The sequence below is a fragment of the Solanum stenotomum genome, chromosome 11 (genome assembly GCF_019186545.1).
Source record: "Solanum stenotomum isolate F172 chromosome 11, ASM1918654v1, whole genome shotgun sequence".
NCBI lineage: Eukaryota > Viridiplantae > Streptophyta > Magnoliopsida > Solanales > Solanaceae > Solanum > Solanum stenotomum.
Genome location: NC_064292.1, coordinates 17114629 through 17141955, shown reverse-complemented (window position 1 = coordinate 17141955; position 27327 = coordinate 17114629). Strand labels below are relative to the sequence as shown.

General features: G+C 30.6%; 1 protein-coding gene across 4 annotated transcripts in view; it reads left to right on the top strand.

Moving 5' to 3' along the window:
- Window positions 1–17514, top strand: part of LOC125844213 (costars family protein) — a 974123-nt gene extending 956609 nt beyond the window's left edge. For 3 of the 4 annotated variants that reach the window (XM_049523486.1, XM_049523484.1, XM_049523483.1), the window contains exons 2-3: window positions 15642–15724; window positions 17193–17514. In XM_049523486.1, the coding sequence (XP_049379443.1) occupies window positions 15644–15724; window positions 17193–17372 (261 nt within the window). In that variant the 5' untranslated portion in view covers window positions 15642–15643 and the 3' untranslated portion in view covers window positions 17373–17514. Of the gene's footprint in view, window positions 1–13621; window positions 13626–15641; window positions 15725–17192 lie in introns of those variants that run through there. The other variant, XM_049523482.1, reaches the window with a different exon arrangement.
- The last annotated feature ends 9813 nt before the right edge of the window (window positions 17515–27327 follow it).

The following is a 27327-nucleotide window of genomic DNA, read 5'->3' as shown; positions in this document are numbered from 1 at the left end:
TAATTTTAAAAAGAGAGAAGTGTATGATGAGAGGAGGAAGATTGCCATGTTTCTACTTTTGCAAAACTCTAAAAAAAATTAAATTAAAAAATTTAAAAAAATATTATTTACTTGTCAAAATGTGTGTATAACACATTTTCACGCAAAAATTGAGAATGTCTTCGAAATGGGGTATTAATATCACTTTAAACAAGATTAGGTGTGTAATAGGTCATAATGATAGTTTAAACGTGTAATTGACTTTTTGTGACAAATTCAGGGAGGAATTTATGCCTATTGCCTTATTTAATACTATGTTTTGTAGGAATTTGGACCTATGTATAACTAATCAATGGATTAGTTATAACACCTTCCATTTGGAGGTATTAGTATTACATATGATATAATGCCATGGGATAAGTCTATGTAAAGACAAAAATATCCTTCAAATTATTTTAATTATTTTGTTTATTTTTTTGATTTTATGTTTTATATTTGTACTAGTAAATTTACTTAAATAAATTAGCTTATAAATTATTTAGAGAGAGTTGTTGTTACTAAATAAATGCAATACAAATCAATACAAATTTGAAATGTGAGTTGTTTAACATTTACTAATTAAAAAACAAATATATCACTACATGACGTTTGTGATATATATATATATATCTTCTATACTACCTTAAAAGCATGAACTTCCTAACTTGAATGTTAAATACTATAATACCCCCAACTTAAAACACCCAATTAAGTATATATTCTATATTTTATAAAATATTTTTTTATTTGTTCTAAATTATATTAAAAGTTGGCACCTTTTCATATTGATGGGTAGTGACTTTTCTGAATGGTTGTGACTTTTTAATACAGTTATGACTTTTTCGATGAGTTATGACATTTCTGAAAATATGTGTTTTTTTGAAGGGTTTCGACTTATATTATAAGGCACGATAAACACCTTTTCATACTATAATTTATTTTCTATAAATAGAGGGATTTTACTCCCACTTTTAAACTACAATTTTGTAAGTTTTGTATTCATCTTTTATAACAAGAAAGATTGTTAGAGTTGTTCAACTATTTTTTGTGGGTAAATCAGATAGATCAACAAAAATTTATGTGAAAAGGAGAATGGAATAACTCAACATCAAACGAGAAGACTATCTACATAATTAAAATGTACTCATTTCCATAGCCATAAATATACTTTTTCAGCAACTTCTACATGACAAAAAGTTCAATGATTTTCTATTGCATCTATTGCACAAACTACAACTTGTTGTTCAAGCTGTGAAAAGTCTCAAATTGTTGGCGAAAAAAGGATTTGATCAAATAAATGTTTGAAGAGTCCAAACTAGAAGCAATAAGTACTCCTCTGTTTCCAATATTTTTGTTTTACTTTTATTTTTATTCAGTTTAATATAGAATGTTCTTTTTCTAGGGTTGGGGTGGGGGAGAATCTTTAAGACCAAAAAGTTAAAAGACATTTTTATATATATTCTACATATTCTTAAATTAAAAGTCTTCTTTATTTTTTAAAATTTCATATCAAATTAAAATTAGACAAATTTGTATCTTTCCTTTTGATCTATTCTACCTTAAAAGAATGAACTACCTACCTTAAATGTTAAATTATTATAACACTCCAACTTAATACACAAAATTTATTATATCTTCTAAATTTTATATTTTATTATATTTTTTTTATTTACATTATATTATATATTATATTACAAGCAGACACCTTTTCACTTTGAAGGGTTGTGACATTTCAAAAGAGTTACAACTTTTTTGATGAGTTGTGACCTTAACGAAGGGTTGTGACTTTTCTACATGGTTGCGACTTTTTCAAAGAGTTATGACATTTTCGAAGGGTTATGACTTTTTCAAAGAGTTTTGACTTTTCCGATGAATTGTGACCTTTTTGAAGGATTGCGACTTTTCTTTTATAAGGCACAATAAACATTTTATTTTCATACACTACCGTTTATTGACTATAAAAAGAGGGGTTTCCTCAAATTTTTAAACTCTTCTTCTTCTCTTTCTCCTTCTCCTTCTCTTCTCTTTCTCCTTCTCCTTCTCCTTCTCCTTCTCCTCCTCCTCCTCCTCCTCCTCCTCCTCCTTCTTCTTCTTCTTCTTCTTCTTCTTCTTATTCTTCTTCTTCTTCTTAAAACACACATATTTAAAGCTGACACCTTTTCACATTGAATCGTTACAACTTTTCCAAAAAGATGTGACTTTTCCGATGAGTTTTGACCTTTCCGAAGGGTTGTAACTTTTATGATAAGAAACATGCACATGCTCATACTACCCTTTGATAACTATAAATAGAGGGGTTTCCTCACATTTTTAAAATATGATTTTTCTTATGTTTTCTATTTTTATTTTCTTAAAAACTCAAGTTTGATTTACATACATTGACATTCTCAAAGTTCAGTGAAATCTAAACACTCCCAAACATGAACTGTAAATTAAATTGATACTCCAACCAAAAACATCCAATTTCGTATATCTTCTATATTTTAATATCAATATTTATTTATATTATTTTATATTATATTAAAAGTAAGAACACAAACAATAGAGTAATAAATAAGTAATGCACCATGGGGGAGGGAGGAGAATGTATATGTAACTAAGAGATTTTAAGAGTGACTAACTTTCAATAGTTATCATAAGAAAATTTGTATCCACTATTAATATAAACTTATAATTTATCATTCATTTTATAATTGTTTACTTAATTTATTATTTAATAATATTCATATTGTTTTTAAAAATAGTGTACCACATGGTTTATATTCACGTGCAGCGCACGTGCGTTAAAACTAGTATATTCTACTATATTATAAAAGAGAGTTTAAGGCCAAGTATAATATATAATATTCAAGATTGGGACTTTTCCCAATCTTTAATATTATATATTATACTTGTGGGACTTTTAAATTCTACTATATGCCCAAGTATAATTTATAATATTCAAGATTGGGACTTTCTTGAATATTATATATTATATTTATTATATAGTAGAACTTGGGCATAAACTCCCTTTTAAAATAATATATATATATATATATATATCACAAATGGAAAAGTCTCAATCAAGGAAGCAACATATATCATTTACAAATGACTTAAAAAGCATTAAAAATTACAATAATTACCAATTTAAAATATTTAAAAGCTATATAATAAAATAGGCTGACTCTCAGAACTCTATCAGACTCACATATATTGGGACAAAAAAACAACACATATCATTTTAAAATTACCAAAAAAATATTATAAATAATAATAATTAACAACTTAAAATATCTGAAAGACATTTTAAAAGGGTTAATTTTGTAATTTTATCCATATCACATAAATTAGGACAAAGTGACCAGTAATGTACGTTATTTCAAAGTTACATAAAAATATTATAAATTGCAATAATTAATAACTTAAAACATTTTTAAAAAATATGAAAATTTGGATGACTCTCCAGATTTCATTTGTGTCACATAAATTGAGACAACAAAAATAACATATATTGGGTCCATTTTAATTTATTTGTCTTATTTTTTTTTATATTTAAAAATTGCATAAAAATACTATAAATCATGATAATTGACAACATAAAATATGTTTTGAAAAAAATACAAAAAATTTCACTGATTCTTGAAGTGAATCTATCGTAAAAATACTATAAATCATGATAATTGACAACATAAAATATTTACAAAATGTTGTATGTGGGTAGTCTTATTATGCCTTAAATAGCGTCAAATAAAGTACAGGTTTGTGATTAAAAAAACTTATTCTTTTATCCACGCAAACAATCGCTTCAAAAACTCAGTTATTAGCTTCAAAACATATCATTTATATTATTGGGCCGGTGCATAGCACGGGCAACATTATCTAGTATATATATATATATATATATTTGTGTGGCTTTCTAATTATTTGTATATTTTCAATAATTTTAAAAATTACATACATACTAAAACTATAACTTGCAACTTTTATGTGTAAATGTAGATGGTTTATTTAATTTTACCATTATTAACCGTCTTTTCGATTTTAAAAGTAGATGGTTTATCTTTTTTAAATTGAAAATTGACATTTTGTGAGTGATCAATTTATTAAGATGTCAATTATTTATCCTCAAATAATTCAAGTGAAAAAATAGCAAACATGACAACAAAATTGTTCTTCTCATAGCTAGTTAATTAGAAGGCCATAAGAAATAATATTTTCCTGCAATTATTTACCTTGACCCAATTACATTACAAATCAAGGGTATAATTGGAAAGAAGTTTTTTATAGAGTTTTAATCCAAACACAAGATGAGGTGGGAAACAATGAACCAAACACTTGATAAAAATAAATCTTGTATTACTAATCCATGCATTATTAGTCTTTGTACCAAACGACCCCTAAGAGATATGAGGATCAATGTTGGAGGTCCTCAATTTTAAAAATGTAAGATTGAGGTAAACTATCATATTTCAAGTCTACATTTTGAACGTGACGGATGCTCAAAATCACTATTGGCCTGAATCGAATTTGTCACGATTGGATTTCTCATGTCATAATGACACCTATCACATCCCGCTAAAAAGTAAGCCTAACCCATATCTGAAATCATAAGCAATGAGCTATCAAACTGAAGTCAACAACAAGAAGCAAGAAGCGTATAACAAAACAAAGAAAGGGTAATCAACATAAAATATAATACAAGAAACCATCCTCAAAACTTGATATGTCGGGAGCATCTAATCAAAATAAGAGTACAAGACTTTTCCAAATACAATGCAAGTACAAGTTGTCTCTGAATACAACAAAATGACCAGCCTAGGTAAAATAGATGGAAATTGGTAACTCTGAACGTCAAGAGCTCACCCTAGTTTCCAAAACCCGAAAGCTGCTCCACAGGAACTACAAGTCAACGACAAGAACTCAAACTATGATCTACATGGAGCAGAAGTGTAGTATGAGTACCAATAAATGGTACTTAGTAGCTATTGATCGACTAAGCTCCGAATATAATACAAGTATAAACAACAAGTAGTGAGGAAAATATAGCACACGTACTAAACAAGAGATAGTAAACTAGACAAGAAATAAGGAACAAAAATCGGATACACAAAATAAGGAACCGAGTCAAGAACATACCTGGAAACGCAAGCCAACAACCTATTCACAAGCAACTAAGATACAAGAGTCAACTACTCAGGGTCAGGAGGACTAACAATGTACAAATCTAAGTCACATCCTATCAATTATTATATCAACAACAAAGAAGAGGAGAAAAGTTAAACAATAACCTAACTAGACCCCCATAAGCCTGGAAGGTACAAACAACAAGCATAACCCAACCCTCCCCCAATAAAAGCGGAGGGTGTAAACAACAAACAATTATACTGTGATAGACAATGCATATGAATGCAGGACATGCAGTAAAACCATAAGTAACTAAGTGTATAGACCAACCCTTGTCGTGCGGGAGAGATAGAACCTGTGCAGCTCCCTCTTCTAGTACAATGGTACTCACGGTCAGAGGGTGCCATAGGGGACAGGGGAAGTCCGTATACACTGTCTGGGCCCGAATTCAGATCTTATCATTAGCCATCTCCATTATGGTATCGGAGGAATGAGTATCCAAAGACATGTAGAAAAGGGCGTTGACGCACCGACATGTCAAGTAAAAACTGAGCACATCCTAGATGCCTCTAATGTCTCAAGCACGTCAATGACGCCTCATAAGTATAAAAACACAGTAAATAATGTAATTCAGGTGGTACAACTTTTGTTAAAACCCGTTTAGAATAGTAATCAAGTGAAAACTATCTTTCTCCATGAATGATCATGATGTAACAATGCATGATTAACATTAGTGCTAATAGAGATCACATTGTGTTATGTTGCTCCAAGAAATTTATATGTCGAGAGGATTCTTGCTTATTTTAGTTGTAATCAAAATTATGTGGAAAATATTTTGTATCTTGTTTGAGATATATTCAGATTTGAAGCTTTTTTTCCTCTCATGTTTAGACATTATGGATTAAAGAATGATTTCATTTTAGTTTACATGAAATCAGTTTTATTATCAGTTAATGTTCATTTGATGTCTTTATATAATAAGAATTTGCAGCTCATCTATGCCTACACAAAAACTTGTTACAAAGAATCTGATTATTGTTTTGCTTAGTTTGAAATTTTGTGCAGATTATGTGCTTTTCTTTGGTAAAAAATGTGAAGAAAACTCATGCTTGAAGGCTTTGTTTGAATTTTTTGTTTTTTGCTCCAAATATAAGCTTAAGTTCTCCACCTCTTTGTTGGTTAAATGTGGTGCATGAATTTTCTTTGTTCTAGTCTAGTTAATGGAAGGTACAAAACCTCAAGAATCTTGGTTATTTCATCCGTAATTTAGAAAAGTGATTCCTTGTAATTTGGAGGTGATGAACTTCAGGATTATTTATGCATATTTTCGGATAGTATTTTTGTGGTGTGACTTTATTTGGTTCTATATCTAATTTAGTCGATATCATTTAAACTCGACTTGTCTTGCGCTAATCTTTCTTTTATCCACTTTTTAATTGTTTATGCTCTTATGTGCAATTGTTTGTTGATTATCGACCTTAGAACACATACTCTAGAGGGTGGCAATTGGGATTATCTTTTAGCGAGTATCGAAAGCAATATTTTCTTTAAAAGACAATACTCTAGTTAATTTTTTTTCTCATCTTGCTAATTTAGTTCAGCTTTACTTGAGAGCACTTTGAATGGAGTTTGAAATCCTCTCTTATAAAAAATATTTTTCTCTCTCTTTCACGTGAAAATATTTGAAATTTTCTTTCAAAAGTTGATCAATAATCATAATCAACTTGATAGATTCAGATGTTGGTTGAATTTGATGTTATTAAGATACTACTATATTGCTGCTTATAATATTTTTTTAAAAAAAGAAAGAAAAACAAACACTTTCTGAAGCAAATGAGTTTTCTTTTTGGTTACAACAAATGAAGTTTTAAAAGTAAAATCTTTGCCATTTTGTTGCAAATGCAAAGGAAAGTTTCCAAGGTTTTTTATTTTAAAAAATATTTCTAACTTAACTCTCTGGTCTTATTTTATTTTCCTAGCACTCATATTTTTGAACTTCTTTTGTGAAAAAATTCATCCCCATATATGCTTAAGATACTATAGTATGTCCTATAAATCTATTAATCAATAATTAATAATAGAACATAATTATTACGATCGATAACAAATATGATTTAATTAATATTAAATAATTTTCTTTTAAAGTGTTAATTAATTTTCATTAATAAAAGCGTAAACAAAAAAAATATGATTCTATGACAGCAAGTCATATGGCAAAACTAAGTCATCACAATTTATTTATTTTTTCCATCCCAACAATCAACTGAGACTTTACATATCAGTAGAGTAGGGTTTCCCAATCAAAAATCCTCTTTCCATTTCGTCATCCCGTCGCTCTTCTCCTGAAGAATGTTCACTCTCTGGTCCTCCCAACGACTGTATATAGTCTCATGAAAGACGTAAGCTGTAGCCTTCCCTCTCCCTTTTACCCTTTTGTTAAAGAAACTCTGATGTGATGGAATTTCGACTTGTCAGCATTAATTATTTTCCTTCCTTTTGAATCCATTTCTATAAAATGATGATATTTACATCCTCCTGTATCTAATGCTAGATTAGCAATATGGTCTGCCAGTTTATTTCCTTCTCGCATGATGTGTTGTATGTGAATGTTTTTTGCTTTCATCATCTCCATTAACTGGTCCACCTCCACAGCTATGTTCCATGGGCACTCCCATTTCCCTGTTAGCACCTGCTTTCATAACAATGAATCAGTTTGAATAATAGCTTTATTTATTCCTGCTAGTTGACAATGTTTTATTGCTTTTAGTATTGCTCTGTGGTTTCTACTTCAGTGCAAGTAATGTCCTCTATTCTTTCTCCTTCTGCATACACTAAATCTGCATTAGCATCCGTCGGACAGAAAGCATAAGAGTTTTCCCCTGGATTCCCCCTTGCTGCACCATCAGTGTTATATTTCACCCAATCTTCTTCTGGATATTCCCATACCACCTTCTTGATTTTCACCTTACATCTTATTCCTTCCATTTCTTTCATTATGTCTGGCCATTGTGTTGAGAATTCCTGCATAGGTCTTCTTACTTTCAGTAGCATACGTAAGTTCCTAGTCACATTCTGCCAGGTTATGTTAGTATTGTCATGTTTCTTTGCATTCCTTCTTTTCCATAGCTCCCATACAATTATGCATGGAATTGCTTGATAGTATGCACTGCTTCCTTGATTCACTTCTGCATCCCACCATTTCAAGATAGTTTCTCTCTAAGTGTAAGATTCTGAATGTTTATACCTGCAAAAGATGAAAAATAGGACCAGGTCCTGTTAGCAGTCTCCGATTGGAGGAAAACATGCGCCATAGTTTTCAGCCTTGGATTGGGACAACACCAACATCTCGAAGGCCCTTCATAACCCCATCATCTTATCCTATCATCCACAGGGATTTTAAACTTCCATAACCTCCACATGAGAAACGCCATTTTAAAAGGTAGTCCTTTCACCCATACATCCTTCATGATTTTATTTGGCTGTTCTTTATGTCTTGTGTATTGCCAAGCTGACCTAACTATGAAATTGCCTTTTGCTTCTAGCATCCACCATGGTCTATCCTTCCCATTCTCATCTGCTGGGGCCTTCACTTTACTAATAATGTGATTAACTATATCCTCCTGTACCATTTCTTTTAACTGCTATACATCCCACTCTCCATGTCTTACCACTTCTTGGATAAGTTGTTGATTAGTATCCCATTCATATATTTTCCCACAAATTGTGTATAAATCTCCTATTCCTGTCCAATTATCATGCCATAAACTGACTGTGCCATTTTTCGTTTGCCACCAAATTTGATGCTCCACCTGATCCCTTGCTTGAAGCATCTTCTCCCAGACTTGTGTCCCACCATATCCCGTTTTCCACATAATCAGATTGGGTGTTCTTTTTTACAATATTTATTTCTCATGAATTCACTCCACATAGACTCTTGAGTCCTAAAGTTCCACCACAGTTTACAAAATAGTGCCATAGACACATCCTGTAGCATTCGGAAACCCAGTCCTCCTTCTTCAACTGGTAGACATAAGTTTGCCCATCTTGTCCAGTGTCTTCCTTTCCCCCCTATACAGTTACTCCAGAAAAATTGAGCCATCATCTTATGAATAGTACTGAGTACATTTAAGGGAGGATTCATCACAGATAAGCAATGTATAGGTATACTCTGTAGAACATGTTTAATCAGAACAATTGTTCCTCCATATAATAGAAGCTTTCCCTTCCATGCCTGCAATTTAGAACTCACTTTTTGGACCATTTGCTTGTAATAACCTTGTTGTTTTCTCAAATGAAAGATTGGGCATCCTAAGTAAATAAATGGAAATTGTTTTCTTAGGATCCCTGTGGTAATTTCTGCAACTATAACATCTCCTTGAGAGACATTTTTGTGTAAATATATAGCATTCTTCTCTTTATTGATCTTCTCCCCTGACATATTCTCATATTGTTCCAATACTCCCGTAATAAGTTTCATAGTTCCAAGTTCTGCTTTGCATAGTATGATCATATCATCTGCAAATGCCAGATGATTAATCTTTGAACTACCTCTTGGCATTCCAAACATTTTGAACTCCTTCAATAACGAGTTCAAAGCTTTTGACATCACTTCTGTAGCTAAAATGAATAAGGTGGGGGATGATGGATCTCCTTGTTTAATTCCTCTAGTGGACCTGAAAAATCCTCTTGGTTGTTCATTCAATAGTATAGAGTACCAATTATTACTCACCAATCTATATACTATGTCAATCAATCTTTCTCCAAATCCCATTTTTCTCAAAACCTTTGTCAAATATAGCCACTCCACCCTATCATCATGTCTAGTTTAATAACCAGATTAGGTGGAGAACCTCTTTTTCTGATTTCCGCCAATATCTCCTGCACCATCAAAATATTCTCTTAATACTTCTCCCTTGAACAAACCCTGCTTGCTCTTTGGATATAATATTTGGTAGGAGCCCTTTTATCCTCTCATGAATAATCCTCGAAAAGATTTTATTCACAAAATTGCTTAGTGAAATAGGTCTAAGATCAGAGAAGGAAATGACTACCAGTTTTTTGGGATTAAGACCAAATTTGTATGCATAATGAATCTAGGCAGCTCCTCACCTCTAACAAATGCCTCCACCATTTTGACTATATCTTCCCCAATTATCTCCCATGTCTCTTGATAAAAAGCCCCCGTCATCCCATCTGAACCCCCTGTACTATACTTACTCAGCCCCATTACTGCTTTATAAACTTCCTCCCTGCTTGGCCCCTTAGTCAACTCTTCATTTCGCTCTCCATTGATCATTGATGGAATCTCCTGCAACATTTCAAAGTCTGTGTGCCCCTCTTGACGACTAAATTGCTTTGTATAATACCTTTGCGCCTCTTCTGCAATTTCTTCCTGATTAGTTAACCAATCTCCGTTTTCATTCTGAATCTTTTGGATTCGGAGCCTACTTCTTCTCCCTTTCACAATAGTATGGAATTTTTTTTTATTTCTCTCCGCATTTTTGAACCATTCATAACCTGTTTTTTGTTGCCAGTATTCCTCCTCCCTCTTCAACTGCTTATACAGGTCAGCTTGGGCCTTACTGAGTTTTCTTCTATTCTCTCCCGTAGGATCCCTCTCCAATTGGTTCTCCATTACTCTGATGATGTCCTCTAATGTAGCAATTTCTTTAAAAATATCACCAAAAGTTTCTACAAGGTCTGTTCAATTTCAATTAGAATTCTTGGAGGTTACTCAACTCTAAACCTAGTTCATGCTTATATAAATGATACTATGTTTCCTTAAAAAGGCGTCTCAAAAATTTCACCATAAATTCATGGAATATTTATAAAGAGATCAAAATCAAATCAGCTCAATTCAAAAAATACGCTACTAACGGCCCTCGAGTTATGAAGATCAAGTCCAAATCATCATAGTTCAAGAAATACACCACTAACGACCCTCAAATTATAGAAATCAAGTCCAAATTAACCAAGTTCGGGAAATACGCCACTAACGACCCACGAATCATGGATAGTTCTTATGAGAGAGAATCAACGGAGGAACAAAATTGTACCCGCAATATTTATCAATAAGTTGTGTTTCTTTATATTTTATTAGTGATTGTGATTTATTTTCTATCACTTTAAAATTTGTTGCAAACAAATTGACACGCCCAGTGGGACCAAATCTGCTCTTCATCTCTTTTCTCATGAATCAAATATGAAAATCTGAAACTGCAAAGGTGGAAGAATGAGTACTTCAATTCTCGTTTTTGAGTTGCATCAAGTCTGCACTCCGACAATCCTTGAAGCATGGGCATTTATAAACATTGAAATTATGTGGGACTCTACAAGATGTGTTCAATTCGAGTTGGACTCTACATGGTGTGTTCAATTTCATTTAAAATTCTTGGAGGCTACTTAACCCTAAGCCCTAGTTCATGCCTATATAAAATGTAATATATTCTCTTGAAAATAAAACTAAAAAATTTCACCACAAATTCATGTAATATTCATAAATAGATCAAAATCTCAAACATTCCGCAAATTCATGAATTATTTATAAAGAGATCAAATCCAAATCATTGTAATTCGAGAAATACGTCATAACGACCTTTGAATTATGGATAAATCTTATGAGAGAAGAATCAAGAGAGGAATATAATTGTACCCACTATATTTATGAATACAATTATGTTTCTTCATACTTTATTTTTTATTATAATTTATCTTCTGTCACTTTAAAATTTATTGCAAATAACATATATCGTGTTCTGCTTTTTTAACTTCTCTTATTATTTATTTATAACATTTTATCCTTAGAAATTTTTGAAAATGTTTTTTCATAAATGCTAGGATAAATAATTCACTTGTGACCTCGAAATACATTTTAAATAAGTTTAGGAATAAGATATTTGGTCTGATTACTATAAATTTGTTATTTGAGCCAAATAAAATTATTATTGCATAATTGTGTTGCATAAAGATCATGTGAATTTGTTTTTCCAGTTATGGGATGATATGTTTGAATTCCTTTATTTGATGGATAATATCTATACTTGAAAGTAATTAGAATAAAGGAAAATACATAAAATCCCCTCTAAACTTGGCAGCAAAACTTAATTTAACACTTTAACTTTACGGGTAATTATTTACCCCCCTAATCTCTTTTCAAGTGAATTTATTATCACCCTAAAATTATAATATCAGTCTCACAATGGCAAGTGCATTCCACACGCAACATGTCATTGATATGTCATCGCCACGTCATTGCCACATCAGCGCCACGTAGAACATTATTTAATTTTATTTGTTTCTTTTTATTTATTCTCAATTTTAGAAAGCAAAAAAATTTCAAAAAATGAGATCCATGTTCCTCAACTCAGTCACGATTGCAATTGAACAAATTCAGTCACAATTGAAAGATCGATCCAAAATGTCAAAATCATTCTCACAAAAACACATTCAATTTTTAAGACACATTATTAAAACAATAAATAATGACTGAAAGTTTAATTTGAAATGAAGAAATTATAGATTTTTTATTAAAAAGAGCTTCAAGTTCATCACATTCAAACACTACCATAAACAATAGTATTGAAGCAAGAACAGTTGTTGGCTTTTCTATTTTTTTTCTATTCATCACACTTTTACGGATCAAAAGGAAATGGAGGTGGGGTGAGGGCATTCCAAAGAAAGAGAAAGAAGATGGAAAGTTCAACGAAGAAGAAGAAGAAAAGGGTAATGCAATGGTGGTTGAGGTAGCAGATCCAAAGAGAAAGAAAGAGGATGAGGTTTCTAAGAGGAGAAATAGGGTCGAAATGGGGGTTTCGAAGAAGGAGAAATCAAAAAGGTGGGGATGGTGGTTGAGGGCGAGAGGGGTGGTTGGCTGTGAGGAAGATGAAGGAAAAAAAGATTATTGGCTAAAAAGAAAATAATGTGGCCCACTTATTATTTTTCATTTTATTTTTTGCTATTTACGCGCAGGAAATTTTTTGACTTGTCACGTCAGCTTTTTGGGTGCATTTAAATTCACTTGAAAAGAGATAAGGGGGGTAAATAATTACCCATAAAGTTAAAGTATTAAACTAAGTTTCGCTACCAAGTTCAGGGGGGATTTTATGTATTTTCCCTTAGAATAATTTGAAATTAAGAGAAATGATATTTTTTTTGCTAGAACATTTTGCGTTCATTAAAAGTTAAGTACTTTGTCTTCTTATTGAATGCTCATGTGTTATAGAATTGGAAGGCAATAAACTTGACAACCAGTCGAGTTACAAAAGGACATTTGAAACATTCAAAATATGGGGTGCTTTGATTAATGATTAATAGTCAATAATATTTGAATAAGTCTAATATATAAATTATTTTTTCAATACACACAATATATATGTGTGTGTATGATAATTAGTTGATTAAACTACTAATATGATGATTAGGCTATAAGCCTTGACAGAAATATTGTATAATTTCGTGAAGTAGTATCGCTTGAAATGTTGTGACTTTTTAATGAAAAGAAGTATCTTTTGTAAGATAACTTTTATATAGACATGAGCATTCATACATAGATGAATTGATGTGTTGGTCTATAAATAGTGAATCTTCTAATAATAATGAAAAAATCCATATAAGTTGGATTTGTAACGTGTATGAAGGTGCCATAAGTTTTGCAGAAAAAATAGGCTTGAATTTCATAGTGGAATAAGAATATATTTAACATATAAATGCTTGAAAAGAAATGGAATGGTTGAAAAAAATATGATTTTGAAATGTTATGGCCACGACTGATGCAACCTTTCTAAGCTATTGGGATAATGATGATCTATGTGATTTGCCTATGTGACAGATTTGTTTATGATTTATATTAATCTTGTAAAAGTTAGTTTCAAAAGATGCGGTATAATAAATGTGGCTTGAATTCCATAGTGGAATAACAATATATTTAGTATATAAATGCTTGAAAAGAAATGGAATGGTTGGAAAAAAAATATGATTTTGAAATGTTATGGCCACGACTGATGCAACCATTCTAAGCTATTGAGATAATGATGATCTATGTGAAGATTTGTTTATGATTTATATTAATCTTGTAAAATTTAGTTTCAAAAGATGCGATAGAATAAATGTGTGAATGAATAATGCCAAAATTCTTAAACTAATTAAACACAAGTGATGGGAACCCAACTTTGAGTTAGTATACACTCTAACAATACACGTTCAATGGGTAATAACAAGTTACTTTGTGTTTCTAAAGCATGAGTTTCTCTTTAGAGCCTTGACTCAAGTGTACTACATACAGTTATGTGAGAAGTGGAGGAGTTGTTAAATGTTTGAAATAACAACGGCAAAATGACAACTTCCACAGTGCAGATTGTTACACAGGTTGAATTAATTCTTGATGAAATTAGTAATGTCTACAATAACAAGGACATAGTAGCTAATTTCACATATATGTATATTGAAGTGGTGCCACTTCATGCAAGATCTAAATGATTGATCTTGTAAATATTCATGAAATCAGGATGAGGTCATAACCATAAACGTGCTAAAGCAAATACTGAGATTTATAAGCTATAAATAATATTATGTGTGTGATATTCTTGGTTTTGACACATGAAGTTGTGGTTCAAATCTTTAAGATACTAATTACTTCGTCAGAACTTTAAAGTACTTGCACTAACGAAAAGTTCAAATCTATTAGAAGATACTCTCTGGTATAGATGATATTATGAGAAATATTATAAACTAGTGAGGGATTGTTGGATATTTTGTAATATATAGGTCTTAAATTGAATAGACATATCTGTCCGTGAAAGAAAATGACTATTATGAAAAATAATTTGTTCATGAAAGAACACGACTTTTATAAAAAGTCAATTGGTCATGAAAGAACATGAATCTTATGAAGAATCATCTCTTAAGTTCTATAAATATAATGATTCTCTAGAAGTAGTCTAGAAAAATCTGCATGTATAAACAAAAACCTTTGTTGTATCCTAAAGGAATTTGTTTGTATTTTCCCCAAATATATACAAACAATATCTTTTTTTAAAAAGTAATTATATGCCTCAAAACCATCTTCTTCTTCTTTAATTATATTTCTTATTATTTTTTCTAACAATACTCACTTTAATAAACTTGAAGGACAAAACTATTAACTAGTATTCCTCTGTTCCAATGACTTACTTTCCTTTTTAGTCAATTTCATAAAGAATGACACATTTATATATTAAGTAAAAATTTAATTTTAAAATGTCTACTTTACCCTTATAGCCACACCAATTTCTACGATTCATTTTGCACCACAAATTTTAAAAATCTTTCTTTTTTAAACTCCGTACCGAATAAAACTACTTCACATAAAATGAGACACATAAAATAATATGATGAGTATGAAAGAGAAGAGAGTATTTTATCATTAACTCCAACTCCAAATAAGGAATAGTAAATTTTATCGGATCAAGTAGGGATCATAGTATATAGAGACCAAATAAATGTTAGAAGAAGATAGATCTCTTCAACTCCATTGAAAAGAACCATGAACGTTGAAGAAGAGGTTGAACGACTCAAAGAAGAGATCAAGCGACTCGGCATAGCCCAAGATGATGGTTCTTACAAGGTACCTTTTTTCTTCCCCAATTAAGAATTTTCGGAGCTTAGCGAAGCGATGCATTGTTCAATTGCATATAGATCAACTGTAATACATTTTGTGCAGAGATGGAATGGATTACATATAAGCAGTGCCCACTGTCTAGAATTTTTTATTTTGTTTTTCGGAACGAACAGCTTTCACAACGTTGATGTGGTGGAAATTGCGTGACCCATTTCAATTAGATATCAGATCTGTAATGCATTTTGTGTGAAGACAGATCCAGCATATAAATATTAGCCGTTTTCAAACTTGATCACTTATTGATGCTAAGGAACTGATTATCAATTATTTAACCCCAACCTTGAATAGGGGTTGGGAATCAACAATCAGTTCACACAACTGAGTTTGTTGGACACTTTATACTTCTTGCCTGATATATCATATAGAGATCCTTGAAATCTATGTGATGCCTGTAATTTCAACAAGAATAGAGAAGAATCAGAAGGTTATAATGGCACAAGATCGTATCTTTTTAAGAATCCCCTGGGCATATGATATTAATTTTTTGTAAAACATAGTAAGCCCTCTTTTCATTTCTGAGATAAAACTGGTTTAAACTCCGTAAAGAGGGCTTACTAAATGGGAAATACATTTAGAGAAATTACTACCTACTTTGTTTCAGAATAGTCTCAAGAAACCAAATCATGAGGATTAAGGTTAGATCATTCATGCCTTTTGGAATTGATTGTTCTTGAAATCTATAGCGTTGTTGTTCAGGAATTAAAAACCATTTTTCTGTCTAATTGGCTTAGCTTGGATGGCATTCCCTTGTGTAGTTATTTTCTGTTTCTGCTATCATTAGTAAGTCAGTGATTTGAGAAACGGTAGCAGCATAGGACTGTGATATCAACTAAATAATAATAGGCTAATAGAGTGCAAGTAATGTAAAAAGATTTGAGTTTGTGCCAGTCTCTCCCCAGCCGTGCTTGATTGGAAGCTGGTTTTGTCTCTGTTTTCATGGTTAATGTTTGAATATTTGTGTTGGAAAAATTTGATTCAAATTGAATTTAGCTTCGTCAAGATTATAATACTTACGTTTTGATGTTTTTTTTTTTTTTTAAAATGTGGTTAAGTAGGGATGGCAATGGGGCGGGACAGGTTATAGAAATTGCAGGGCGGAGCGGGGCAGAATGAAAAATGTCACGTGATTGCCCTCTTTGGCCTAGTTTTTTTTAACTTTCACACACCACAAGAAGAGTTAAATCGTTATGCATGCTACTTTGGCACTACATGGAGGTTTTAAATAGGAAACCTTAGAGTTTAAGGGGGATAATAGCAACACCCCATAATTCAAGTTTAAAAGTTGCAAAAGACAGATAGTTTAGGAGAGCCCTAACTATACTCTGAAGGAATTGGATTGACTTAGTAGAATAGTTGTCATCTTAAACAAATACAAGGTGGCGTGATTAACGTTTATTTTGTTTGTGTTGTGAAGGTAACATTTGGAGTGCTGTTTAATGATGACAGATGTGCCAACATCTTTGAGGCGCTAGTTGGAACATTAAGGGCTGCAAAGAAAAGGAAATTCCTAACCTATGATGGTGAGCTCCTCCTCCAAGGTGTTCATGACAATGTCGAAATCATTCTCAAGCCACCACTTGTTACCACTTCATAAGTAACCAATGTTGTTGAATTATTCTACTTTTTAATTGGGAGTGTGTACAAGTTACTGGACGTGTCCAATTATTTTACCCTGAATGGTGTGTGTGTGTGTGTGAAAGATTCACTTAACTTCTATATAATTCACATCTCCCATTTGTGTTGTGTAACAAGTTGTATGGTTAATCTAGATAAGTAGAAAGAGGGGAGAAAGATTGGAGTAGATTTCAATGGAATAGTAAATGTTCCTACTCCCCACGTAACAGTTGTAGAGAAAGGTAAGGCTTCCCCTGATACGCGGGCTATCTCTTTGCTAAGAATAGATCTGTGTCCAATGGTATGGTCTTATCGTACATCCCACTCCAGGTGGTTGATGGATAAACTGTGATAATCCAGGGGTGGATAGGGAGATCGCTAAATGGAAATGTGCTTTGATATATAGTATATGGTATTGGTGACTCTCTACAAATAGAATGCTATGCACAAATTTACTCGTTTAACGGTTCATTTTCTCAGATTTATACACTTTTAATATACTGCTTGCTTCACTAAAACAATCTAAAATAATTTCTACTACAACAATCTATTTGAAGCTAATGGTTCATTTTTCATAATTAGCAAAAAAATAGTTACATAGAGTAATTTGTAATAACGTAAAATGAGTTATGGCAAAATATACTTTTAGATTCTTTTTATTGTTTTTATGTACAAATAAATATAAGGAAATAAGAAACTTTGCAAATGTTTCGCAAGCAATTTCAAAATAGAATTCTCACAATCCAGTACGATTTTCCTCCATTTTTCGTATTATTTTTTTCACTATTTATGTTGTATAAAAAAAAAAAAGATAAACATGAAATCACTTACTGATTTGCAAAAGGAGAATCCTACATGAATGGAGCTAATCTTGCTTAGTTGATAAATCTTCTCGTATTTTTTTTCCACTATTTATGTCGTATAAAAAAAAGAAGATAAACATGAAATCACTTATTGATTTGCAAAAGGAGATTCCTACATGAATGAAGCTAATCTTGCTTAGTTGATAAATCTTCTCTTTTTATATATGTCATCGTGGGTAGCATTATATTTTCATATAATATGTAGTGAATAAATAATTGGAAAAAATAATAATTTACAATGAACCGATTATATGAATACAATCAATAATGAATAGTCAATAAATTTGTGTTCTTGATAACATCACATATCCATGCGATCTGCAGTAAGAAATTTAAAAGACAATTACAATTTTTATTTATTTATTCATGAAGACTAATAATTCATAAACATTATCAACAATCAACGATGAAAAGTCACTATATAATTTTTAGAAATATTTGTGATGAAAAATTAAATAGTAAATTTGTTTGGTAAAATTTGAATACCAACCAAAAGCATGGTAAGAGAACTACTTGCACTTGTTCATGTTTCAACTCCTCTGGAAAATCAATAAAGAGATAATTTGATGTAAAACATGCAAACAATTAACATATAATTAGAATATTATTTTTCATAAGATATATAAATCAAAATTCATTGCATGAGGTAAATAAAAAATGAAGATAAAAATAAGATGTTGCAATGCTAAATAAAAAGAGATTAAAGGAAGAGATATAAAATGACCAAATTGAAGTAATGATAAAGTAGTATAGAAAGAAAAATAGAGAAATTGTGGTAGAATTTTGAAATGTTTACATTATATAGTAAAATTCTGAAATGTTGAATTATTTTTTTCATTAAAGTTACCATTAAATGAGTATTGTTTTTAATGAAATTATGTAACCACTTTTTCCGTAATTAACCACATTAATTATGGAAAAGTAAATGTTAATTATACGGAGTAGCCTTTCGGAATTCTGTATTTTAGGAATGTATAACTGATCATTAATAATTTATAATTAATAGTAGTTAATAATTTAAAAATAGAGAAAAATGTCTAAGATTTAAGAAAATAAATAAATAAATTTTCTGATCATTTAGGCATGCCACATCAGTAGGATGAAGATCCTCCTTTATATATATACTAGGTAATTTACCCGCGCTTTGCGCGACCATAAATAATCTTTCTAAGCTTTTGAACAACCTTTCCAATAATTGACTTATATAAGGGAAAAAAGAGTAAATTTTAGTAGGTTTTAGAACATTTCAATAGAAATAAATGATTTGACATTATCACATATCTCAAGAATTGTAAATATATAATTAATGATTAAAAATATCTTGATATCTAATCATTTTTATCTTTTACATATTTTATCATAATATATGTTTGATGATATAATTGTCTTGTTAAAATTGAGTGATGTTCGAATGTAGCGATTAAACATAATTTTTTTCTATTTTTTTTAACATGAAAAATATAGAATCTGATAACTTTATGGTTAGAATAACTCCTTGTGACAAAACATTTATGTGAAAGTTTTCGATAATCAATATTAGTTATAAATAAGTTAAGACCGTTAAAAAGTGTACACCACAACAACATAAATAAATTTTTTTAGAGACAATCTACTTGTTTGAGGTCAAACGTTCACCACTTTTCGTTATTGTTACTTTGTTACTCTAACAAAATTTATAGAAGGAGAAAAATAAATTTGAAACAACAACAAAATAATATTGTTGACCTTTTAAAAATTCATTCTTCAATAAATTGCTGCTCTGAAGGCCTTTCTAGATGCTTCATCAATGCAACTTTACGACTTGTTCAAAAATATATATGTATAATTGTAAGTAGATAAAAATTTTGGTTTGTAGACTCACGTTAAAGAGATATTCTCGAATAGTAAATAATTAAGAATGAGTCTAACCTAGATAACTCAAACGCTCAACAATGACTTGGGACATGAAGGACAACAAATCTATGTTTATAGACATATCTTTTGTAGTTTAAGATATTACTTTTATTTAGAGTAAGTTTTGTTTCATATTCTTCAAATGAAGTTTGCCGAAAATAGTCATAACTCACACCAAAAATATTTAGAAGAGTCGAATTAGAAGGAAAAAAAAAGAAAAACCTTAAAAGGACGATTTTTTTTGTCCAAGTGAGGTAATATACATACCAAACGAAAAATAATTAATACAATTTTAAGGAAACAACAAAACAGCAAGAAAAACATACTTTAAAGGGAGTAAACTATGAGATGTCCAATTATGATAACAAATTATTCTAACCAGAAAAGTTCCTATGTTTTGGAATAACATACCACAAAAAATTGACTAACACTTCAATCAACTTTCAATCCTTAAAGTGCTCATAATATCCACTGGTAAAATTTAATAAAAATAGATAACAACAACATAAAAACCAAAAGATATGGACATGCAAAGTTATTAACTCTCAGAGAATTTTTTAAACAACACAAAATCGCATCCTTGTATATGAAGGAATGACGTTGTTGATGATGAAATTATAGATTTGTAAGGGCTTTTTTTTATTTTACCTTCAACAATTTCAGTAGAGAAAACTTGCTTGAATACCCAAATAACATTTGTTATTTAATCTGTACTAACAAATACTTGTAACAATAATTTTGTATAAACATAAGCGACAAAGTTTAAAGCATGCACTCAAAAACAACAATTAATAATATAAGCATAAATTAATGAATGTAAAAAGCATACCAAGATCTTCAAAAATAGAATGAAACAAAATGGAAAAAATCGAGCACATTGAATGCATAGTGTTCCCTTAAGGAAATTATTCCCCTCTAGTATCCGATGTTTAAAGGAATAGATCCTCTCAAGATAGAACGATAATATTCACCAGTGTATTGATACAAAAATAATGGTGTTAGTAAGTCATTCAACAGGAGTAAAGTACACAAATATTTAATTGTCCAGAAGAAGAAGAAGAAGAAGAAGAAAAAGTTTGAAATTTTCGTTGTTTTAAAATGAGAGGAAAGTCCTTTATTTATAGACAACAAAGGGTAGTGTGAACAAATAATTATTGTGTCTTATCGGAAAGGTTACAACTCTTTGAAAAAGTTACAACCCTTCGGAAAGGTCACAACTTTTCATAAAAGTGACAACTCTTCATAAAGTCACAACTTTTCGGAAAGGTTACAATTCTTTGGAAAAGTTACAACAGTTCGGAAAGGTCACAACNGTGAACAAATAATTATTGTGTCTTATCGGAAAGGTTACAACTCTTTGAAAAAGTTACAACCCTTCGGAAAGGTCACAACCTTTCATAAAAGTCACAACTTTTCATAAAAGTGACAACTCTTCATAAAGTCACAACTTTTCAGAAAGGTTACAATTATTTGGAAAAGTTACAACCGTTCGGAAAGGTCACAACCATTCATAAAAGACACAGCTCTTCATAAAAGTGGCAACTCTTCATAAAAGTCACAATTTTTCATAAAAGTCACAACTTTTCACGAAAAGGGAAGGCTAGTATTGAGAATAAAACAAATTAAAAGGGAATTCTGGTTTGTGGTGGTGCCATGTAGGTGGGCTTAGGGTTCTCTTTTATATATATAAATATCTATATGATATAGATGGAAAAATCACCTCACACATCTATTTAAGGGTTAATATTAGAACTTTTAGATCTACTTTTTTAATATTACTACTTATAACATTTTAATTATAAGTATTAACAAATTAGTTTTAATTTATAAATTAATTAATTAATCATATATATATATTATAATTAATAGGTGAGAGAAATAATATTAATGAGAGAGAATCAGTTTGTAATTATCTATTACACCTTTTAAGGGATTTTTTAACTTATCACATGTCAACCCACACCCCACCCTCACGTTACTCTTTCCATCTTTTGTTTCTCTTTCAACCTATTTTCTTTGTTCTTTTTCCCCATTCTAATTAACTAAATATATTTTCCATAAATATAGTAATTTATAATTTACAAGATAAATCTTTCCCTTGATTTTCTCCTAATTAGTTGATTCTTATTTTGTTTATTTTATTATTCCCAAGATAAATATTGATTACTATTCAAATATTTTAAATTTATCACCGAAGGTTTTAACATGTAATTTTCTGTCTTTAATCTATTTAATTTTTTATTTTCTTGATGTTTTTTTTTTATTTTAAATTTTGATGTTGTTTTTTATTTTTTTAATATGATCTTTTTAGAAATAAGAATTCTATATTTTGAAAATTTGATTTCGTTTTTTAGTTTATTTAATCTGTAACTCAATTTTTTGAGAAAAAAATAGTTTTACTGAAATTTTGAACTCGTTTTTGATGTGTTTTTCTATATCTAAAATACTCTTTGTGGGTGAAATAAGTATATTTAATTCTGAAATTTGTTGTTGTTATATATATATATATATATATATATATATATATAATCTTTAATAATGAGTTCCTAAATTTCAGCCTAAATATGGTTTAAAAAGAAGGTCACACTTAAATATGGAATAAAAATTGAAGAGAGAGGAAAATATAGAACTTGTATTAATTATTGTAGTTTAGATTTTTAATTACCTGTTTTGATTTTTGGGTGATGTATGTTTCGTTTGCTACAATTTTTGACAACAATATATAATTTGCATTAATTTACATTGTCAGATATATTCTTCCCAGATTTATATCAGTTTGATATCAATTTCATACATTTTTATTTTTAGTCTTTGTTCTAAAATTTTAAGTTGGATACCGAGTGTATATAAATTGGATACAATATTAAATTATTTTAGGCTGTCTAATTTGGTTGAAATATCAGTTACATTTTATTTTTTTCATTTTCCAGTGGGATATCTGTTGGATACCAAATGAATACAACATTAACTTGTTTAGGTTGTTTAATTTGGTTGAAATCTCAACTACATGTTGGTTTTTCAATTTTTCAATGGGATATCAATTCGATACCAAATTTATACAAATTGGACATAACATTAACTAGTTTTAAGTTGGTTATTTCAGTTGAAATCTCAATTACATGTTGTTTTTTCAATTTTACCACTGGGACATCAGTTGGATACCAAATGTATACCAATTTCATACTAAGATTTGACGTAATTTTTCTAGTCGATATCAATCACATACCAACATTACCTAGTTTTTGAGTATATATTTGAAAAATACTGAATACACAAATTCTTAACTAGCACACATAATAAATGTTCTGAAATTATAATTCATTAACTTACAAGATAAAATAAATCAAAAAATGAGTTTGCCACAATAAAACAATCAAATTAAAATAAAAATAAATTATGTCTTTTTTTCAGAAGGGTATTTTGAACATGTCTTTATGTTGTTTCCCTCCCGATGACATGTACTGCACGTAACCTTAGACCTCTTGAATTTCACATCAGCAAGCCATTTCCAGCGTTCAAGTTGTGGTCTCCCTACAGTTCTTTTTGAACCAGGCGACAATAATTTATTATCCGACACTTTGTGAATTGCATATTTTCCTGTTCTATCATAAATTATTGTATCAGTATTACATTATACAAAAGTACAAATAACTTTTATACATATGTTATATCAGTATACAAATTTCATACCATTTTTATGCATACAAATTTCATACAAAAGTAAAAATACATATGTTATTTTTAAACAATTTCATCTGTTATTACAGAATATCAAAGTAAAAATACATATGTTATATTAGTATACAAATTTCATACAATTCTTATTCACACATTTCATACCTATTTTATGTCAAAGTCATTAATTATTCATACCAAAATCATGTCACTAGAATATCAAAATAATTCCAACTTATAAATATTAATTGTCATTTTTTAAATAAACAATATACCAAATTTATTACATTAGTATTCCCAAAATTCATTACAATACAATGCCAAAAAAAAAATAAAAAATCNTAAATCAAAAAATGAGTTTGCCACAATAAAACAATCAAATTAAAATAAAAATAAATTATGTCTTTTTTTCAGAAGGGTATTTTGAACATGTCTTTATGTTGTTTCCCTCCCGATGACATGTACTGCACGTAACCTTAGACCTCTTGAATTTCACATCAGCAAGCCATTTCCAGCGTTCAAGTTGTGGTCTCCCTACAGTTCTTTTTGAACCAGGCGACAATAATTTATTATCCGACACTTTGTGAATTGCATATTTTCCTGTTCTATCATAAATTATTGTATCAGTATTACATTATACAAAAGTACAAATAACTTTTATACATATGTTATATCAGTATACAAATTTCATACCATTTTTATGCATACAAATTTCATACAAAAGTAAAAATACATATGTTATTTTTAAACAATTTCATATGTTATTACAAAATATCAAAGTAAAAATACATATGTTATTACAGAATATCAAAGTAAAAATACATATGTTATATTAGTATACAAATTTCATACAATTCTTATTCACACATTTCATACCTATTTCATGTCAAAGTCATCAATTATTCATACCAGAATCATGTCACTAGAATATCAAAATAATTCCAACTTATAAATATTAATTGTCATTTCTTAAATAAACAATATACCAAATTTATTACATTAGTATTCCCAAAATTCATTACAATATAATGCCAAAAAAAAAATCCAATCAAATCAAAATTTGTACCAAAAAATATTATTGATTGACATACATGTCTGATATTAGTAGTATACAAATTCCAAAAAAAAAATTATGTATTTTTTTAAACCAGAAACATACCAAAAAGTAGAAGAATGCGTCAGACAAATAATGAACAAATTCAATGTTCATACCAAAATATAACTTTATACATTTAAAAAAAAACGTCATAGTTAAAGTTATTATGCACAACAAAAAATCTAAAATCAGTATACAAATTTCACATAATTATTCTACACACTTTTCATACCTAACTCATGCCAAAATTATACTTATTTCATGCCATAAGTCGTCACTTTTTCAAAGAAGAATCTGATGTTTGCGTAATCAAGACACAACTTCCGTTGCAAGTGTCTACGATCGTACAATAGTTTAGCAACCCAACCAAGGGTTGGGATCGTTTCCAAGAGAGTGGTTTTTGAGAATTACCAGAAATTTTTTTTTAGTTCTAACTAATCGTAGCTAAAAATATTTACAATTAAAAACATTGTAAATTAAAGGGGGACACAAGAGTGTCAATTAACAATGGGGTTTTGTCACTAGTAAGTAAAAACAACAAAATAAACAAGGAATTCTAAGTAATGAGAAGGGATCCTTAGGATGTGACGGGAATATAGGCTAACCTAGATTATTGGGTACATGCTTTCGATAGAAGATTCATAGAATAATTGTGACCAGGCTAAACTTTAAGGGGGATAAACTCTCTCTCGAGCAACTTACCCCGTTTCAAATGTGTTCCTCTCGAACACCCACTTGCCGCATGAAGACTAGCCTACGCCTTAACCCACTCACTCTTTTGAGCTGAACCTCATGTCGACCCACTCCCACCGGCCATCAATTTAGTAGTCTTAGTTTTACGACCTCTCTCTCGAGCAAGCCAAAAACACATAAAAAAAACTTTTTGCAACTACAAATTCATTAAATTCATCCACAACTAGTAAACAAAATCACAATTAAACTACGATTAAACTATCAGCAAGCAAGACCCAACAATTATCTTAACCCATATTCGCTAAATCACACCCCAAGAGTTGGGGTTTCTAGCCACACATGTATAAAAGATAGAAATTTATACCAATTTGAGCTCGCATTCAACTGGGTATGAAGATTTAAGTCTTGATACAGGCCAAAATTGAAGAATCCAAGAGACCCAAATCCAAATCTTGAAGATGAAACCCTTTGGATCTTCAAGTCTTCAAAACCCTCTCAAACTTAGAGCAAAAATATCAAAAAGTACTATTCTATATGAAAATTATAATAATTGTTCCACACTTAAAACTACAACTCTAACTAGTACTTATAGTTTTCACAGATTTGTGCTGCAGTGGATCATTTAACGTCTTCAGTTAGAATCGCCGATCAACTCGGCGATTCACCTTTTGGTGTAGTTCATCGCTGTCTTGCACCAGCCTTCAACATCGTCGTGCTCTGGGTCATTGGGTGACATGGTACTGCTTCACGGAACTTCTCGGTGATGCGCCGACTGATCCCTTTTTCCGTCGACTTGATCCTTTCCTTCAGGGATCAGCACACTGGAACAAAAGGTGAAGTAAGACCCTTCGGCGACTCGCCAAGTGGACTCGGTGATCCTGATCAGGCCTGCATTTCTTCGCTCTTTTCAGCCTTTTCGTTCCTTTTTGTGACATAGTGTCCATGCTTTCCTTCAAACTTCAAATAGCTGAAACTTAAGGGTTTTCATTAGATATTGAGATAAAATAAGCATTTGAGGACACAATTTTTATCAAAATATAGCCCTAAATGAGTCAAATTTGTGGGCTCATCAACACCCCCAACTTAAACTTTTACTTATCCTCAAGCAAACTCAAGTTCAGCCGTTCAAAAAGGATGTCTTGAATAGTGCTACAAAAGACTCAATCATGAATGCACACAACAAGACTCAATTTACTTATGCAAAGATCAAATGTGCACTCAAAGATTCAAGTTGTGACTCACCAATATCAAAGAACCTCATGCTTACAATACTTGCTTCAAATGCAAGTTCAAGCTCAACCAAAGTGTTCAAATGCCCTCACACAAGGAATGATTCCATATTCACACAATGGTTCACAGTTTAAAGCTTTGGAATCAGATGCAATGCTCACACTCACAAAGAAGAACACAATGCATAATTTCACTCATAGGTTTACCCGTATTTTCCAATCAATATTTGTTTCAGCTTACTCAAGATCAAAAAGGTCTTTTTAAGTCTTGTAATGGGGCTGAGTGCAAATGTATGATCATTTAGGCACAATGACTTTCATCCTCATGAAATGTGGTGCTCACAACACCTCTTTTCCTTTTCCTTCATCATTCTCTTTAGTGCTCATAAGTCATCCTATTATTCACTTTCCATGGATTGTTTGGGAACCCCATTTCTTTTGTACTTTATTCCACAACTTTCTTTTTCATTCTTTTTCTTTTTTTTT